Source organism: Tamandua tetradactyla, chromosome 10 (genome assembly GCF_023851605.1).
Source record: "Tamandua tetradactyla isolate mTamTet1 chromosome 10, mTamTet1.pri, whole genome shotgun sequence".
Taxonomy (NCBI): domain Eukaryota; kingdom Metazoa; phylum Chordata; class Mammalia; order Pilosa; family Myrmecophagidae; genus Tamandua; species Tamandua tetradactyla.
Window position 1 is genome coordinate 18750640 of NC_135336.1, and position 21056 is coordinate 18771695.

The following is a 21056-nucleotide window of genomic DNA, read 5'->3' on the forward strand; positions in this document are numbered from 1 at the left end:
TGATTACAAATGGAATCAGCTGTGGATGTAGCTGACGTGATCATGACCTAATCCTATGAAATGTCCTCATTGCAACAGACAGGCCAGCGCTTGCCCAATCAGATGAACAGGTACCACAACTTGGCCAAGTTGACACCTGTCCCTAACCATGACAGTCTACCCCTTGTCAACTTGGCACATATATATATATATATATATATATATATATATATATATATCACCTTAGACCATACTTAATTTCCAAATGAAAACAAGCACACATTTTTTCTTTTACCTGACAATACTCAACTGTCCTGCATATAACTGGAAACACATTAAATCTCTCCAGAATAGTGTGCAAATCCTTGGGCAACATTCATTCTTAAACTTGATATCTTACGACTTAAATAGTATAACACAAACAAAACAGCATTACAGTCCTCGTTTCTGTAACTGATCACATGGTCGAAGTTCATATTTATCACTACCTTCTTCCACTACCCATTCCATGTTCCCTTTCCCCTCAGCAAGCACTTCAGCTGGGCGTGGTTCTTTGCCTGGTGGGGTGACCCAAACCTTCATTCCTGAAGTCTCAGAGCCATTGGTGGTCCTGCCTGGATTGTGTTGTTGCAGTTTTCCATTGATTTTAATCACAGGGCATGGTAGTACTAATAGACGCCCCAGGGGATCTCCTATATTCCAAGAAAACTCTTCTTTACCTCCATTATGTAGTTGCAGTCCTACTTCCTTCTGATAGTCAGGGTCAATTACCCCAGACAATAATGTAATCCCCTTCTTGGTGTGTTGATCCAGAGGCATAAGTAGCCCAAAGTGGCCAGGTGGCAATCTTAACTTCCAGTTCAGTGGTATCACTGTTGTTTCTCCTGGAGAAAGCACACCCCGTTTTGGAACTAAAACCTGTAGACCAGCAGAACTCAGGGTAGCAGGGACAGGAAGCAAAAATTTTCCTAGTGGATCACTAGGAGTAATAGTGAGTGACACCACACCCATTTCCACCCCTTGGTTCCTGGACCCATGGATCCTGGCTATGGGAGAAACAGCACCATACAGTGGACGCTGATTCAGAGCATACACAGCTTCCTGGAGAACATTACCCCAGCCTTTCAAGTTTTTGCCACCTAGTTGGCACCGTAATTGAGTTTTCAAAAGGCCATTCCACCGTTCTATCAATCCAGCAGCTTTTGGATGATGGGGAACATGGTAAGACCAGAGAATTCCATGAGCATGTGCCCATTCCCGCACTTCATTTGCTGTGAAGTGTGTTCCTTGATCCGAAGCAATGCTATGTGGAATACCATGACGATGGATAAGGCATTCTGTAAGCCCACGGATAGTAGTTTTGGCAGAAGCATTGCATGCAGGGAAAGCAAACCCATATCCAGAGTATGTGTCTATTCCAGTTAGAACAAATCGCTGCCCCTTCCATGAAGGGAGTGGTCCAATGTAATCAACCTGCCACCATGTAGCTGGCTGGTCACCTCGGGGAATGGTGCCATATCGGGGGCTGAGTGTGGGTCTCTGCTGCTGGCAGATTGGGCACTCAGCAGTGGCTGTAGCCAGGTCAGCCTTGGTGAGTGGAAGTCCATGTTGCTGAGCCCATGCATAACCTCCGTCCCTACCACCATGACCACTTTGTTCATGAGCCCATTGGGCAATAACAGGAGTTGCTGGGGAAAGAGGCTGACTGGTATCCATAGAACGGGTCATCTTATCCACTTGATTATTAAAATCTTCCTCTGCTGAAGTCACCCTTTGGTGTGCATTCACATGGGACACAAATATCTTCATGTTTTTAGCCCACTCAGAAAGGTCTATCCACATACTTCTTCCCCAGACCTCTTTGTCACCAATTTTCCAATTATGGTCTTTCCAAGTCCCTGACCATCCAGCCAAACCATTAGCAACAGCCCACGAGTCAGTATACAAACGCACCTCTGGCCAGTTTTCCTTCCAAGCAAAATGAACAACCAGATGCACTGCTCGAAGTTCTGCCCACTGGGAGGATTTCCCCTCACCACTGTCCTTCAAGGACACCCCAGAAAGGGGTTGTAATGCTGCAGCTGTCCACTTTCGGGTGGTACCTGAATATCGTGCTGAACCATCTGTAAACCAGGCCCGAGTTTTCTCTTCCTCAGTCAATTCACTGTAAGGAACTCCCCAAGAGGCCATAGCTCTGGTCTGGGAAAGAGAAGGTAATGTGGCAGCAGGAGTGGAAACCATGGGCATTTGGGCCACTTCTTCATGTAACTTACTTGTGCCTTCAGGACCTGCTCTGGCTCTATCTCGTATATACCATTTTCACTTTACAATAGAGTGCTGCTGTGCACGCCCAACTTTATGGCTTGGTGGGTCAGACAACACCCAACTAATGATAGGCAACTCAGGTCTCATGGTAACTTGATGCCCCATGGTTAAGCGTTCAGTCTCTACTAAGGCCCAGTAGCAGGCCAAAAGCTGTTTCTCAAAAGGAGAGTAGTTATCTGCAGCAGATGGTAAGGCTTTGCTCCAAAATCCTAAGGGTCTGCGTTGTGATTCTCCTACAGGGGCCTGCCAAAGGCTCCAGACAGCATCTCTATTTGCCACTGACACTTCCAGCACCATTGGATCTGCTGGATCATATGGCCCAAGTGGCAGAGCAGCTTGCACAGCAGCCTGGACCTGTCGCAGAGCCTCCTCTTGTTCAGGTCCCCACTCAAAATTAGCAGCTTTTCTGGTCACTTGATAAATGGGCCGGAGTAGCACACCCAAATGAGGAATATGTTGTTTGCAAAATCCAAAAAGACCCACTAGGCGTTGTGCCTCTTTTTTGGTTGTGGGAGGGGCCAGATGCAGCAATTTATCCTTCACCTTAGAAGGGATATCTCGACATGCCCCACACCACTGGACACCTAGAAATTTTACTGAGGTGGAAGGCCCCTGTATTTTTGTTGGATTTATCTCCCATCCTCTGACACGCAAATGCCTTACCAGTAAATCTAGAGTAGTTGCTACTTCTTGCTCACTAGGTCCAATCAACATGATATCATCAATATAATGGACCAGTGTGATGTCTTGTGGGAGGCAGAAACTATCAAGGTCTCTGCGAACAAGATTATGACATAGGGCTGGAGAGTTGATATACCCCTGAGGTAGGACAGTGAAAGTATATTGCTGACCTTGCCAGCTGAAAGTAAACTGTTTCTGGTGGTCCTTACTAATAGCTATTGAGAAAAAAGCATTTGCCAGATCAATAGCTGCATACCAGGTACCAGGGGATGTATTGATTTGCTCAAGCAATGATACTGCATCTGGAACAGCAGCTGCAATTGGAGTTACCACCTGGTTGAGTTTACGATAATCCACTGTCATTCTCCAAGACCCATCTGTTTTCTGCACAGGCCAAATAGGAGAGTTGAATGGGGATGTGTTGGGAATCACCACCCCTGCATCTTTCAAGTCCTTAAGAGTGGCAGTAATCTCTGCAATCCCTCCAGGAATACGGTATTGCTTTTGATTTACTATTTTGCTTGGTAGGGGCAGTTCTAGTGGCTTCCACTTGGCCTTTCCCACCATAATAGCCCTCACTGCACGAGTTAGAGAACCAACGTGGGGATTCTGCCAGTTTCTCAGTATGTCTATGCCAATTATACATTCCGGAACTGGGGAAATAACTACAGGATGGGTCTGGGGGCCCACTGGACCCACTGTGAGACGGACCTGAGCTAAAACTCCATTGATCACCTGGCCTCCATAAGCCCCCACTCTGACTGGTGGTCCAGAGTGACGTTTTGGGTCCCCTGGAATTAATGTCACTTCTGAACCAGTGTCTAATAATCCCCGAAATATCTGATCATTTCCTTTTCCCCAATGCACAGTTACCCTGGTAAAAGGCCGTCGGTCTCCTTGGGGAAGACTTAGAGGAAGGTTAACAGTATAAATTTGTGGCAGTGTAACAGGTTTCTTCCCCATAGGGACCTGGCCTCCCCTTCATTCAAGGGGCTCAGGGTCTGTAAACTGTTTCAAGTCTGGAAATTGGTTAAGGGGCCGTGACTCTGTGTTTTTGTAATTCAGGTTAGACTTCTGTTCCCTTGACCTAGAACTCTTTTGTTTATACAGCTCCAACAAGAATTTAGTAGGCTGCCCTTCTATTGTATTTCTAGGCACCCCATGATTTACTAGCCAATGCCACAAATCTCTGCGTGTCATATAATTTTGATGCCTCCTTTGAGTTTGTTGTCTATTATAATACCCACGTCTACCCTGTCTTTGGTGATTAAGTGCTGCCACCTGGCTTCTGCCAACTCGGGATCCTGTCATCCCCATTGTGTTTAAGGATTCCAGCTCAGTGACAGCAGTTCCTACAGTAATATCTGACCTACAGAGAAGTGCAACCACAGAGCTCTTGAGGGATGATGGTGCTAGTCTCACAAATTTATTTCTCACTCTTCTGGTAAAAGGTGCATCCTCTGGACATTCCTGGGGTGTAAGAGTAGGCTTTGCATGATAAATCCACTCTAACATCCCAATCTCTCTAAGCCTCTGGATCCCCTCATCTACATTATACCAGGGAAGTTCTGGCATTTCAACCTCAGGTAATGTTGGCCACCTTTTGATCCATGTTTCAACCAACCACCCAAACAGTTAACACCTTTTCTAACTGCTCTAGCTATAACATTGAATGCAGAATCTCTGCTTAGTGGGCCCATATCAATAAATTCAGCCTGATCCAGCCTTATATTCCTCCCACCATTATCCCACACTCTTAAAATCCATTGCCACACATATTCCCCTAATTTCTGTCTATATAAATTGGAAAACTCACACAGTTCTTTTGGAGTATAACGTACCTCCTCATGTGTGATACTTTGTACCTCACCTTTAGGGGCCTGTTGGGACTTTAGTCTAGTTATAGGTCTAGAGGAAATGAGGGGTGGTGGGGGTGGGTCATGAAAAGAATTATAAATATCTTCCAAACCATTTGCTTCAGGGCTTTCATTTGCAGTTTCATCTGGTGAAACAGGATTAATAACTCTAGGGCTAATCCCTTCAGGAGGAGGTTGGGTGGCCAATTCCTCAAGGCAGGCTAGAGGTGGGGCGGCTATGTCCTCAGGGCAGACTATTAGAGGGTTATCTAAAGAAGGCTCAGCATGGTCTAGGGTTTCAACCTCACCCCCAACATCATTATCAATCCATATGTTACCATCCCATTTTTCAGGGTCCCACTCCTTTCCAATCAGTGCCCTCACTTTAACGGCAGACACCATGGAAGACTGAGATTTCAGTTTACGTTGTAAAGTTGCTACTCTAACAATAAGATTCTGAGTCTGATTTTCAGAGATCTCAAGTCTACGGCTACAGGAAATAAAATTTTCCTTCAGGATACTCATAGAAACCTCTACATCTTTCAGACGGCACTTAAGCCTCTTGTTTGAAGCCTTAAGCCCATCCCTTTCACCCTTTAATGTAGACAGTGTATCTAACAACAACCAACCAACATCTCTATAACTCTTATTTCTACAAAACTCTGTAAAGGTGTCAAAAACGTTATCCCCCAGAGTCTGGCTTCATACAAGCGAAGCATTAGGAGAATTGAATGATGATATTTTGACTATCTCCTTTGCCAACTCAGTCCATGGATTGGGAGTGGCATTCTGATTACGGGAATCAGAGTCCTTAGTGTCTCTGAGCCCAGTCAGAGTAGAAAACCATTCATAAAAACCCATTTTTAAGATTTTGTTCCTTAAGAACCACTCCTGGTACCAAGATGTATTAGTTAGGGTTCTCTAGAGAAACAGAATCAACAGGGAACACTTGCAAATATAAAATTTATGAAAGTGTCTCACGTGACTGTAGGAATGCAGAGTCCAAAATCCACAGGGCAGGCTGCGAAGCCGACGACTCCAACGGATGGCCTGGATGAACTCCACAGGAGAGGCTCACCAGCCAAAGCAGGAATGCAATCTGTCTCCTCTGAGTCCTCCTTAAAAGGCTTCCCATGATTGGATTTAGCATCACTAATTGCAGAAGACACTCCCCTTTGACTGATTACAAATGGAATCAGCTGTGGATGTAGCTGACGTGATCATGACCTAATCCTATGAAATGTCCTCATTGCAACAGACAGGCCAGCGCTTGCCCAATCAGATGAACAGGTACCACAACTTGGCCAAGTTGACACCTGTCCCTAACCATGACAGCAACTTATTAAGAACTTTTTCTTTGCTAAAGGTATGGTAAAGAAGCAATCTTTTAAATTTATCATAATAATAGGAAACATTACAGCCATTATGCTGAAGCCAATAACATTTTTGTGACATGTTTAAAAAGTTTCTTAAGTAGAGCATCAGAAGCCTCCATATCCGTGGAGTGTAACAATTTCTTAAGTAAATATAAATATTCCCGTGAATTTGGGAATATTTAACTCACTCAACGGTGAGTTTCCCATTATAAAACATAAATCTAAAAGCCCTCTCAAATTCCAGGAGGCGCCTTATCTCTTGTGGGAACCAGGGACAAACTTCTTTTTTTTAAAAAAAATTCAAAAAATTGTACCAAATCTTTAACTTTAACCTTTACTCCCTGTGTCTTTAAACATCTTTTGAACCTTCTACAAAAATTTCATGCTCACTAATTGCTTGTCCCATAATTGCTGACCACTTACAGAGGTCCGTTCTGCAGGGCAGGTTCCCCCGCCGTGTCCTCATTACTTACAGAGGTCCGCTCCTATAGCGTCCCCACTACTTACAGAGGTCCTAACGGCAGGGCAGGTTCCCTCGCCGTGTCCTCCAGGCTACTCCTTTGAGCCTGCTTTTTCCACCCAGCCGGGGTTTCACTGTCAGCATTCTTCACTGGACCCCTTGTACTCAGGTCCCTGTTCGGGCGCCACTTGTCCCGTCCTGCGGGACAGACGAACCTGGACCTGAGGGAGGGAGTGAGAATGGGGGACGAAAGACACAGAGAATGGAGACAAGACAGGATTCTGATCAAGTCTCGTTTATTGAGGGCGAATCCAGGGTATTTATGCAATAAGGAAGGGGAGGTGACTTGTATCGGACGTCAGCAGAGGTTGGGCATTATCCTGCAGTTAAGCAACCAATCAGCAGAGACTAAGCTGGGAAAGGCTGATCAGCCAAGGCTGGTCAGCTGATTTCGGGGAAAGGCAGAGCAGAAGTGAGGAAATAGAAACTTAACTTGAGATAGAAACTTAGCGTCAGACCACAAGATGGCCGGCACACTGCCAGTGCCATAAGCAGTTTCTCACATTTCTCCAGTTCTTCCAAGTGGACAGTTAATTCCTGAATTTTTGCCTTTTCTTCTTTTCTGATATAGGCATTTAGGGCAATAAATTTCCCTCTTAGCACTTCCTTTGCTCATCCCATAAGTTTTGATATGTTGTGTTTTCATTTTCATTCACCTCGAGATATTTACTGATTTCTCTTGTAATTTCTTCCTTGACCCACTGGTTGTTTAAGAGTGTGTTGTTGAGCCTCCACGTATTTGTGAATTTTCTGGCACTCTGCCTATTATTGATTTTCAACTTCATTCCTTTATGATCTGAGAAAGTGTTGTGTATGGTTTCAATCTTTTTAAATTTGTTGAGACTTGCTTTGTGACCCAGCATATGGTCTATCTTTGAGAATGATCCATGAGCACTTGAGAAAAAGGTGTATCTTGCTGTTGTGGGGTATAATGACCTATAAATGTCTGTTAAGTCTAGCTCATTTATTGTAATATTCAAATTCTCTGTTTTTTTATTGATCCTCTGTCTAGATGTTCTGTCCATTGATGAGAGTGGGGAATTGAAGTCTCCAACTATTATGGTAGATGTATCTATTTCCCTTTTCAGTATTTGCAGTGTTGCCTCACGTATTTTGGGGCATTCTGGTTTGGTGCATAAATATATATGATTGTTATGTCTTCTTGTTGAATTGTTCCTTTTATTAGTAGATAGTATCCTTCTTTGTCTCTTATAACTGGTTTATATTTGAAGTCTAATTTGTTGGATATTAGTATAGCTACTCCTGCTCTTTTCTGGTTGTTATTTGCATGAAATATCTTTTCCCAACCTTTCACTTTCAGCCTATGTTTATCTTTGGGTCTAAGATGTGTTTCCTGTAGACAGCATATAGAAGGATCCTGTTTTTTAATCCATTCTGCCAGTCTATGTCTTTTGATTGGGGAATTCAGTCCATTAACATTTAGTGTTATTACTGTTTGGGTAGTACTTTCCTCTACCATTTTGCCTTTTGTATTTTATATATCATATCTAATTTTTTTAATTTTTTAATTTTAGAAGATTTTATAGGTAAACTGTGTTTGTAGGTACAAGTACAATTTATTTTAATGTAAAGTAAAAATACTTACCAAATTAAATGTTGACATGTTTTTATCAAATGTGTCATCCAAAGAGCATAATATAACAATGCTTTAAGATCTACAAAGTTAATGTAATTTACAGAACTAAATAATAGAAATGTGAAAAAACATCATATCTGACTGGATCAAACACCTGCCAATTACACATATCTGATATGGAAAAATTTTTGTTAAGTGTCCACATTGAGAGCAGTTAAAAAGCAGCCCTTTTTCTACAGAAAAAAGTAGCAACAGTGAACAGTTCATCACCTACTCTACAGTACTACAGCAGTCACTCCAATTCAGGGGAGTGATACCCTGGACAACTTATTTCACGTTAGTGAACAAACCCAAGATTTTTATAAGTTCTGACTTTTGGCCCGAAGATAAAATGTTCTATTTATACTTATATGCACATCCAAATTCCTACCTTCTTAAATTTTCTTATTCCCCAAGTGACTTTTGTTTTTTTTTTTTTTTTTTACATGGGCAGGCATCAGGAATTGAACCTGGGTCTCTGGTGTGGCAGGAAAGAACTCTGCCACCGAACCACTATGGCCTGCCCCCAAATGGCTTTTTTTGGGGTTGCATGATCTGGGAATCAGACCCGGATCTCCCGCATGGAAGGTGGACATTCTAAACCCTGAACTACCCATGTGCCCTCAAATGGCTTTTTAACTTGCCTTTAAGTTTAAAAAGGTAAAAATATGTGCTGTACACTTGTATTTGTGCTTTTGAATTAAGGAACAGTATATGTTAAGTGAGAAAAAAGCTTAGAATGGAACTACTTTATTTAAATTTTGTTCATAAACAAGAAGGATCTTTGGGTATTCACAAGAACCAGTTTAACTGTTCTCAACTTATGAACAAATTAATTTTCTTAAGTTACCTAGGAAATGTATTTAACCATTTTCAAAAACACATGCACTTTATAAAATTATGGTCTTATTTACTTGCATATTCTTCCAGAAGACAGGTATACATTAAAAATGTTAAAAAATATATATTATCTCTTTCCTTTACCATTTTAATATAAATTTTAATATAAATATTTTACTGAGGAAAATGCATAATTCAATAAACAAATGCAAACTACTTTATATAAAGTGTGATTCTCAGATGTTTAGCAATATAAAGTACAAAATTATTACAATATAATTAGCTATTAAAGAGTGAAATTCAGTAGTTTTGCAAACCAGTACAGCAGTGAACAGTTCAAGTCCATTAAGAAACAGTCAAGTCAGTTTTGTAACAGGATACCTGAAAACAAGGATGAATAAATGCTTTGTAAGTACAAAATATTGCATTGCTTCATTAGCACATTGTTTCAGTATTATTTGACCTAAATGCCAAGCTTAGACTTTTTGGTTTGAGTTGTTTTCCATTAAGCTCTTTTTTTTTTCTTTCTTATTGAGGTTTTGTTGGTTGTTCTGAAGATGAGTACATAGACATTATGGAAAAATTTGTACACAATTCTTAATGTTTGTACCAAAAATTTAAAAAGCCATGTACCTGTAATTCTTTTCTAAAGTTATTCCAGTAACCTTCCAGCTTAAAATTTTGAGGCAAGTTTTCCCTACGACGATTATCAAATACCGCTATTGTCAAATGTTGATAAGTTTTTACATCAGAAGTTTCACTTATTCACAATTTAATATCAAACACAACACATACATTCCCAATCTTTCCCAGCATATAACAAAGTTATTAGGAAACCTGGACTACCACGACCAAGGATGTTACAGCATGCACACAGTTCTGACAGGGAGAGCCAAGATTAAGGAGCAGTTTTAAGAAACAACTCTACTAAAAAACACGGGAACAGAAGTAATTTAAAATGTTTAACATGCATGACTGTGACTCCAAATCATCATTCAGTATGTGTTGTATTATAGGGTATAAAAGCAGCCACCTCTCCCTACTCTATGAAATGTTAATTTGACATTCAAGACAGTCAAAGCCTGTCGATATCCCACTATTTTCTGGTTGTATAAAAGAATAATCAACTTGCAAATGATTTCCCCTCTTAAAAAAAAAGCATTTATACTTAAAAAAAAATGAGATGAGGTGGGATTTTAATCTCCTTAAAAATGTTTCTTCTAGAGCTACTAAAAAACTTGCATTTGCAAAATGGTTGATGAAAGTATTCCTCTGGATTGTACAAGAAGGAAAAAACAGGAACCACTGATAAGACATGATATATGATATTAATCAGACTTGGCTTCTTTCTCTCCAGCTTTATCAGAGGCTGGACTCTCCTCATTTTTAGTTTCTCCATTTTCTGCAGGTAAATCTTTGGTTTCTTGATTAGTCACTTTCCTTTGCTTCCCTTTTCCCTTTATGTTCACTTTTTTGTCTAAAGATGTAGCCTTTCCCACCGCCATTTTTAGTTTCATTTCCACTTTTGTAAGAGCAGGTTTAGATGACAGTCTCGCCGACCTCCTCTTGGTCTTCTTGCCCACGCCTTCTGTTGAGCTGTCCTTCCTCTTTGGCATCTTGGTGGTGGAGTTGGAACATGCTGGGTGCTGCAAGCCATGGGGCAACGAGAGTCTTCACAAAGCTGGGCTGCTGGCCTCTGCCACTTTCTCACCTCTGGAGCTGCTGGGACCCTTCCATTAAGCTATTCATCAGCTTATTTTATGCATTCTGATATACCAACATATTCCCTGGGGACAAGTTGTATTAGTTTTGCCAAATTAAAGACTTATCTAAATTTTTGGCTGAATTTTGAGCTAATAAGTGGTCTTGTACTATCCAGAAGTGTTCTGATAAACCAAGAGGGATGGACAATGATTTTAGGTTTTTTCTATAACCTTCTGTCAATTTGCCAATAGCATTTCTGAGCCATCCCAGGTTGGGCAATTTTTTTGAGTTGTTGTACCATTTAAATAAATTATAATTTTTTTTTCCTGCTACTAATAGCTCCAAAGTACAAATAACATATTTAAAGAAATTGTCCATCAGGTATCTATAGTTAGATTGACCACTTTCAGGCATGAAACAGATAGCAAACACAGCAATGGCATTTAATCAATCCCCATAATATCCTCCATGGCTGATAACAATTTTATAGGGTTCAGTTGCCATCATATTAACCCTGTGATCCTGTTCTCCAGTTCTGAACATACGCCAACACCATCCATTGTCTCTTTCCTTCTCAGCTATGTATTTAGTAATTGACCCTTTCCTGATTACTACAGTAGTTTTGGGTTTTGGAAGATCATCTTCCCATTCAGATTCATTGCTGTTCTCTGGTGGCATGTCTAAGCCATCTATGTCAATCTCCCCTCTTTCAAACAAATCATATGATAGTACAGAGCTGCTGCCAGGATCCAGCTAACGTCCAGAGCCACTAGTTTCTTTTTTACTTCACTTCCCTTAACTTCTAATATGCCAGGCTGGCTCTTTGGTCCACAGACAGCTAGTACGGTGTATCTGCTTCAGTATTATCAACTTCTGGCAAAGGTGTTACAAAATCTTTATCTTGCCATTCTTCCCTAAGTTCCACACTTTCTATCTGCAGTCTGGCCTCAATGTCAACTACAAGTTCCTGATGATCCAGAGATCCGTTGTCCCCAGAGGAAGCCTCAGCTCCCTTATCCTCTTCATCCTTTCAGGCTAGCGATGTAGGGCTGATGGCCAGGTTGTGCAAGGTGCTGCCAAATGGGCACCACTCCACTTGGTCGGTAGCAGATAATAGGGCTCAGTCTCCTGTCTGCAGCTATAGCAGGAGTGATGGCAGCCACTGTAGTAGCCCTGACCCCCCAGCTTTTACTTTTAAGTTTTGCCCCAACTGTTGTCCACTACCTCAGGCAGCTAAAAAGTTAAACAATTACCTCTAATTATTTTCAACAAATGTCTCCAAGAAAAGATTTTCTGCACCTTTGCAGGCTCTCAGTCAGGTCAAATGGACAGCTTTGCAAGCGAGATCTTCCAGAGAACCACCAGATAGGTCAAATACTGATAGTTCTCTGGGAATGAGTCTTTGAAGGACCTTTGATCATTTTCTGCCTGCTGTAGGGGTTGCCAGGCTGCTGATTTTCACTATGATTGTGGGCTGTTGCTTTTCGAGGCTCACACAAAGTTGGAAAGGAGAAATAGTAAAGCACCACAAATCTTGCTGTTCTTTCTGAGATTCATCAATTTTTCTTGAATAAACACTTCCCAGATTGTTAGAAACCTTTGGTTAATTTCCAGAGTTCTTAAAGAATTGATCCTGACATTTTTTGCCAATTTTCTCATTACTTTCATGGAGAAGAGACTTTTCAGACATCCTTACACCTCCTTTTCACTGATGTCTTTCTGGAATTTATTTTTGTATATGGGATGAGATAGAGGTTTAGTTATTTTTTCTAGATGGATGCTTTTTTTTTTTTCTTGATATGGGCAGTCTCCAGAGGTATTTTTTTTCTAAGTGGATAACCAATTTCATTGCAGTTATTAAATGAATTATCTTTTCCCCCTAAAGTGTTATCTGTACTGTATGTTGTGTTTCCTTATATACTTGGATATATCTCTAGACTCAGTTTTGTTTCATTCAATACTATTTGTCAAAAGGAAGTTATTCGTTTACAGTGTTACTGTGTGATTGTGAGAAATCCTTATAACTAGGGTATGGACAGATGAGTAAAAAATATGGAAAAAAAAAATAAAAAGTGACGGAGGGACAAAGGATAAAATAAATTGAGTAGATGGAAGCACTAGTAGTCAATGAGAGGGAGAGATAAAGTGTATAGTATATATGAGTTTTTTCTTTTTATTACTTTTTCTGGAGTGATGCAGATATTCTAAAAAATGATCATGGTGATGAATGCACAGCTATGTGATGGTATTGTGAGCCATTGATTGTGCATTATGTATAGAAAGTATGAGTGTGAAGATTTCTAAATTAAAAAAAATTTTTTTAAAGAAGTTTTTCGGCTTCTGGTCAAGATGGCGGCTTAACAACGTGCGCATTTTAGTTCGTCCTCCAGAACAACTACTAAATAACCAGAAACAGTACAGAACAACTCCTGGGGCCACGTCAGTGACCAGACACACAGCATATCCCAGTCTGGACCAGCTGGACCAGCTGTGAGCACCCCCCAGAACCGTGAGTTCCCAAAGCTGTGGTGGCCGGCGCCCCTCCCCCACAGGCAGCTTCCCAGACGGGAAAGGAAAGGACTTTAACAGCAGCAGGGACTGGGCAAAATCAAACGCCAATTGTGGAACTAATTATCAAATTCTGACTGCTAAAAATAGGCCCCCAGCTTAGGTGAACCTGAGCAAAGCGGAGGTTGCTCATTTTTGCCCCGTCGCCAAGGGGGCAGGACTGATAGAAAAAGGGGGGGAAAAAAAGAAGGAAACAGAGGTGTTTGTGGCTGTGTATCTACAAAGGCTTGACTGCCTCTGGATACAGTGTCAGGACTTTTCAGGCTGCAACTGCCCCAGGCATAGGTAGAAGTGAGCTCTTTTGGGGGCTTATCTGGAGCCTATGCCTTCCCCAGGGGAGGGGTGAAGCCCCACCCAGGTGGAATCCCTCCATCAAGGAATTCAGACAGCAAGGTTTGGTAATTTGAAGCCACTAAAACCAGCCTACAACCTCTCTTCGGTCTCCACCACGCCCCCAGCAGGGAGAGTCTGCCAAAGTTAAAGGTACGGCATCATCTTATGCTGGTGGGACCTGCAGTCAGACAAGCGCCACATACTGGGCAGGATAAGGAAAACAGAGTCCAGAGACTTCGCAGGAAAATCTTTCAACCTGCTGGGTCTCACCCTCAGGGAAACTGACGCAGGTGACTCTTTCCTCCTGATAGGAGGCCAGTTTGGTCTGGGAAAATCTGGCTGGGGTCTATAATATCTAAGTAGACCCTCCTAAGTGTGTATGGGAGAAAGGCACCACACAAGCAGGGCAAGAAACAAGAAAACAAGAGCTGAAAAATTCTCCTCTGTTAAACAAAATTTAAGCTAAAGGTCCAGATAAAGCTGAACAGAATGTCAAAGAACAGATAGACAACAAATTCATCCAGCAAGAAAACCCTAGATAAAAGAAGTGAAAGCAGTCTCCAGAATAAACTAATTAAGGTAATTAAATGCCTAGACACCAGCAAAAAAATAACAAATCACACTAGGAAAATTGAAGATATGGCCCAGTCAAAGGAACAAACCAACAATTCAAATGACATACAGGGACAGGAGCTGAAACAATTAATTCAGAATGAACAAACAGACATGGAAAACCTCATGAAAAACCAAATCAATGACTTGAGGGAGAATATAAAGAAGGCAAGGAAAGAACAAAAAGAAGAAACTGAAAGTCTGAAAAAACAAATCACAGAACTTATGGGAATGAAAGACACAGTAGAAGAGATGAAAAAAACAATGGAAACCTACAATGGTAGATTTCGAGAAACAGAACATAGGATTTCTGAACTGGAGGATGGAACATTTGAAATCCAACAAGAAACAGAAACTATAGGGGAAAAAAATGGAAAAAATATGAGCAGGGACTCAGGGACCTGAAAGACAATATGAAGTGCATGAATATATGTGTTGTGGGTGTCCCAGAAGGAGAAGAGAGGGGAAAAGGAGGAGAAAAACTAATGGAGGAAATTATCACTGAAAATTTCCCAGCTCTTATGAAAGACTTATAATTACAGATCCAAGAAGCGCAGCATACCCCAAAGAGAATAGATCCAAATAGACATACTCCAAGACATTTAATAATCAGAATGTCAGAGGTCAAAGAGAAAGAGAGGATCTTGAAAGCAGCAAGAGAAAAGCAATCCATCACATACAAGGGAAGCCCAATAAGACTATGCGCAGATCTCTCAGCAGAAACCATGGAGGCGAGAAGACAGTGGGATAATATAGTTAAATTATTAAAAGAGAAAAACTGCCAGCCAAGAATTCTATATCCAGCAAAATTGTCCTTCAAAAATGAGGGAGAAATTAAAACATTTTCAGACAAAAAATCACTGAGAGAATTTGCGACCAAGAGACCAGCTCTGCAAGAAATACTAAAGGAAGCACTAGAGACAGATATGAAAAAACAGAAGAGAGAGGTGTGGAGAAGAGTGTAGAGAGGAAGACTATGAGTAAAGGTAAAAAGAAGGAAAATTAGATATGACATATAAAGTCCAGAAGGCAAAATAGTAGAAGAAAGTACTACCCATGCAGTAATAACACTGAATGTTAATGGATTAAACTCTCCAATCAAAAGACTAAGTCTGGCAGAATGGATTAAAAAACAGGACCCATCTATATGCTGTCTCTACTCAAAGGACACGAGGCCAAGGACACAAATGGACATTTACACACCAATGTTTATAGCAGCATTATTAAGAATTACTAAGAGATGGAAACAGCCAAAATGTCCATCAACAGACAGTTGGCTAAACAAACTGTGACATTTACATAAGATGAAATATCATGCAGCTGTAAGACAGAATAAAGTTATGAAGTATGTAACAACATGAATGGACCTTAAGGACATTATGCTGAGTGTGATTAGCCAGAAACAAAAGGACAAATACTGTATGGTCTCACTGACATGAACTGACGTTAGTGAATAAACTTGGAATATTTCCTTGGTAACAGAGACCATCAAGAGATAGAAATAGGGTAAGATATTTGGGTAATTGGAGCTGAAGGGATACAGATTGTGCAACAGGACTGAATATAAAAACTCAGAAATGGACAGCACAATATTACCTAACTGTAATACAATTATGTTAAAACACTGAATGAAACTGCATATGAGAATGACACAGGGAGGAGGGCTGTTGCATAAATGAAATCACAAAGAAAGATAGACGATAAAGATTGAGATGGTGTAATCTAGGAATGCCTAGAGTGTATAATGATAGTGACTAAATGTACAAGTTTAAAAAATGTTTTTGCATGAGGAAGAACAAAAGAATGTCATTACTGCCATGTGCTGAAAATAGATGGTACTTAATATTTTAAAATTTCAACTAATGTGTGAGACTAAAGCAAAAAATGTTTATTTGGTACAAATCTATACTTTGACTAGTGCATCTCCTAATATAACCTATGTAGATAGTTCATTGAACACCTTAAGTACATGGAACTTTGTATAGGACATGAGATTTTGTTGGTTTGTCCAGGTGATGCCCTGATGAATCCCAGAGTGATTTGATCAGAGAGTGGAAAATAATTAGCAAAGTTCCCTTCAGGGAATGGTGAGAACGAGGGGAAAACTCAACTTCCCCAAGTTGAATTCTTGATATTCTCACAAGCAGTGTGGACAACCAAAGCTATAGGCTGGGCCCCCAGTCTTGGGGTTTGTTCATATGAAACTTAACCCCACAGCGGATAGGTCAAGCCTACTTAAAATTAAGCCTAAGAGTCACCCCCAAGAGAACCTCTTTTGTTGCTCAGATGTGGCCTCTTTCTCCAGCCAACATGACGAGCAGTCTCACCACTCTCCCCCTGTCTACGTGGAACATGACTACCAGGGTATGGATCTTCCTGGCAATGTGGGACAGAAATCCCAGAATGAGCTGAGATTCAGCATCAAGGGATTGAGAAAAACTCTAGAATGAGCTGACACTCAGCATCAAGGGATTGAGAAAACCTTCTCAATCAAAAGGGGAAAGAGTGAAATGAGACAAAGTGTCAATGGCTGAGAGATTCCAAACAGAGTCGAGAGGTTATCCTGGAGGTTATTCTTATGCATTAAGTAGATATCACCTTGTTATCCAAGATGTAATGGAGAGGCTGGAGGGAACTGCCTGAAAATGTAGAGCTGTGTTCCAGTAGCCATGTTTCTTGATGATGATTGTAGAATGATGTAGTTTTCACAATGTGGCTGTGTGATTGTGAAAACCTTGTGTTTGGTGCTCCTTTTATCTACCTTGTCAACAGATGAGTAGAACATATGGAATAAAAATAAATAATAGGGGGAAAAATGTTAAAATAGATTTAGTTTGAAATGCTAGTGATCAATGAAAGGAACCAGTAAGGGGTATGGCCTGTAAAATTTTTTTTTTCTGTTTGTTATATTTTTCTGTTGTCTTTTTATTTCTTTTTCTGAATTGATGCTAATGTTCTGAGAAATGTTCATGATGATGAATATGCAGCTATGTGATGATGTTGTGAATTGCTAAGTGTATGTGTTGGGAATGTTTGTATTTCTTGTAAATTTTTTTAATTAATAAAAAATTTAAAAAAAAAGTTATTCATTGTCTACCTAGCCCAATTTAACTATGTGAAATTGAACAAGTTACTTAACCTTTCTTAATTTTTGTCTCTTCATCTGCAAAATAGTAATAATAATCTCATTTTGTTGAAAATATTATGAAGCACTTTGCACTGACTTGGTAAATAATAAGCTCTAATATTTTAATATTGTAGTCACCTTTATGGACACTTTTACATTTAAAGTGATGGGAAATTTGCAAAAATCGCCATCTTTTCATTTTATAATTGCAGTCTTGGATTATATCAGTGGAGTGATAAGGTTGTTCGAAAAGTGGAGAGACTATGGGATGTTCGAGATAATAAGATAGTTCGTCATGCTGTGAATCTCCTAGTAACACCTCGTGTTGTCGTAAGTATTACTGAACTTCTTCCTGTATCATGAGCCATCTGCACTTTTCTTTCATTATGGTCCTTTCTTTGTTAATCATGATAGTTCATCACACTGTGCATCTCCTAGTAATACCTTGTGTTGTCGTATTATTGAAATTCTTCTTGTATCGTGAGGCACCTGCTCTTTTCTTTCATTATGGTCCTTTTTTAGTTAATCTTTATTAAGGACTTGTGATTATATTTCAGAGACTTATAGTAAAAAAGTAATATAAAGCCAGGACAGTAAAGCTGCAGACCAAGAGAAATATGAGGAAATAGACATTTGGCAATGACTCTGATAGTTCCTGTCCTTCCCACTGCTTTAAGCTAGTGCCATATCTGTTGATATCTCTTAGTATCCCTGGTACTATTTTCTTTATTGCTGGTTGTTTCAATTGAGGTCCCTTTTGTCCCCCTATTTAATGAACTCTTCTCCCTTCCCCCTAACTTGATTACACACATCTCCCTGCCTTCTGAAGATTTGAGCTATTCTTGGGGTCCTTCCAGTCCCTGAAATCTCTAACTGAAAGACAGATAATGCTAATCATGCAAATTATATTCTCCTGAGCAACTTTTTTTTCCTGTAAAGACTATATCCATAATAAATGTGAAGATTTATGTATCTGCATTAAAATTGTTGGTGACACAAGATTTACAAGTATCCAACATATTAGCCTGTAATTTTTTTGAAATCTCTGTTCCTTAGAGTGAAAACCTTCAAATAGAAAATAAAATATTAACAGAAATAGGAGTTTACCTGCAATGAAAATGTTACAGCATCAAAATATTTCGTTTAATTATATTAAAAACCCTATTTTTAAGCAGCATTCTCTCTTTCCTCAAAGAAATTTTTTAATGTCTACTTGATTATAGCCAATGTGATAAAGAGTTTGCGATTGTCTTATTTTGTTTTGTGACATTTATATTTGTTTTCTGATTCTTAGGATGAAGCACGGAAACATTTTAACTGTCCAGTTCTGGAAGGAATGGAACTTGAAAATCAAGGTGGTATGGGCACTGAACTCAACCATTGGGAAAAGCGATTATTAGAGGTCAGTTTATTTTAAAAAATTACTAGACTTATTTTTCTTTAATAACAGGAATTTATACTCATGGCAAAAGTTATTCAAACCATTAATAGTTTATAAAGTGAAAAAGTTAAAAAGCCTCTTTTCCCCTTCAGCCCTCTGGGCTCGATTTCCAGATATGACTACTATGTAAGTTTTGTATCCCTCCCAGAAATAGTTTATTAAAAAAAACACAAATGGGTTCATACATTCATACGTTCCTCTGTCATTTTCTCTGTTTAGCTCTGTTAGGGCACTTTGTATTGAGCCTCTATCACTTCAAGACACAAAACATTAAGATGCTGGAAAAAATCACCATGAACCAAGATGATCTCATACTATCCTGAATCCACTTCCTCATTTGCCAGTCTTATGTGATTATATGAGTCCATTCACATTTCAAAATATATGCTTTAGCAGAACAGACTCTATACTTAGATCTACTCATTTTTTAAAAGTCACATAGCATTGTATTTTGTGGGTATAACAACATTCCTGTGGTGAACGACTGTGATTTAAATTTTTATTATTAACAATGCTGTAATGAATTTATCGATTATCTACAATGCCTTCTAATGTGTGTTCCAAGGTATTCTTAAGTTCAACTAAACGATTAAACTCACAAGAGCTAAATAGGCCACACCTGAGAAAAGAGTCACTTAGAAGGATACTAAACAAGAAACAGAACATAAGAGTCCAGCAGTCAGATATTTCTCTTGTGTTCCACACAGCAGTCTAGGGGTTTTCTTTGTGCTTCTCCCCCTCCAGCTTAAGTGCAGGGGCACAAATCCACACCAGATGAGTGCAGGAACCACCCCAGCTTAGAAGTACCATGTCCCAAAAAGGAACCATTATCTCTTTCAACAGCTCTATAGGCATAGCTTCCACATCCCTGAAGGGAAACACCTATAAAAACCACTGTCCACAAGGAAGTCCTGAGCTGTAGTTTCCAAATATGTCTTCATATTTATTTGCCATAATTTTAGTCCAGAGGCAAATCAGATCTTTTTTTCATAAGTGTTATTGTTTGGTAACACAGCTGGCATTCTACTTTTTATTGGGTGTCTAGGAGAACAGAGTTAGAAAGTTAACCCAAGGTCACATTTGTTTATAGAGAAAGAGAAGAGATAAATCCCTGTGGGTAGAATTTCTGGGTCCAAAGGTATGTGTATTTGTTTTATTTTTAGAGATTTGTTTAAACAATTAGATTGTAACAGTTTACAAGCATAACGACCAAAATTAGTAAAATTATTTAAAAAATGAAGTTAATGCTTATGCTGACTGCTCTTACCTAAGTGACCCCAAAGAAATAGTGATGGGAACTTATGAAAGACACATACACTCATTTCTGCCATAGAAATATCAGCTTATTTTCCTTAAGCAATTTTCTCAAGTGATTCCCTTCAGAAAGCTATAGATTGGCCAGAAATGAAAATTGAGGTACTATTTAATAGAGGACTTGTACTACTTGTAGAGAGTAGTAATTCCATCAAATTCATTAACTTCCTTCTTACTCTGAAATTCACTTTGTGTCTTTGAATCATAAAAACAAGAATAAAGTACTTGAAATGAATATTCGCTGTTCAACATAAAGATACTAAGAATAATCAGAGCTGTCCAAAGGTGAAATTAGCTACATTAAGAGACAGTGAACTCCCCCGATCATTAGATGGCCTCATGGTAGAAATGTCATGATATGAATAAAAACATGGCTGGATGGTGGACCTTAATTATTTTTTAGGTCCTTCATGCAAATCTTTTAATCCTATGATTTTCTCATACTCCTTTTGCATATTGGTGTACGTTTCTGTGGTCATGAAGTTTAAGGTTGTGAAAGCATTTTCAACATAAGGCAGGCAAGTATTTTCCCTCCTAAATTATCTGAGCATCTTTCTCAGGCAACTGCTTTGCTTAGAGAGTAAAGTGTTTTTCTGGCATTTTTGTTTCCTTATATATCTTCATCTTCATCACTTTTCTAAATGCCAGTGGCCTACCATTCCAGCAAAATTATACACAATGGAGACATTTGGGACAGAAAATAGATTTAGCTTTAAGCTTCAGTTTTGTCATTTTAAAGAAGGC

General features: G+C 39.6%; 1 protein-coding gene and 1 pseudogene across 7 annotated transcripts in view; one reads left to right on the plus strand and one right to left on the minus strand.

Annotated features, from left to right (window-relative positions):
- Window positions 1–21056, plus strand: part of LMLN (leishmanolysin like peptidase) — a 271959-nt gene that overhangs the window by 35628 nt on the left and 215275 nt on the right. For all 7 annotated transcript variants that reach the window (XR_013158484.1, XR_013158486.1, XR_013158485.1 and 4 more), the window contains exons 9-10: window positions 17770–17887; window positions 18852–18959. Coding sequence is in view for 3 of the 7 variants with exons in the window: in XM_077118062.1 (XP_076974177.1) it covers window positions 17770–17887; window positions 18852–18959 (226 nt within the window). In the remaining 4 variants the exon portion in view is untranslated. The remainder of the gene's footprint in view (window positions 1–17769; window positions 17888–18851; window positions 18960–21056) is intronic.
- LOC143648818 (BCL2/adenovirus E1B 19 kDa protein-interacting protein 2 pseudogene) lies at window positions 10727–12585 on the minus strand (annotated as a pseudogene).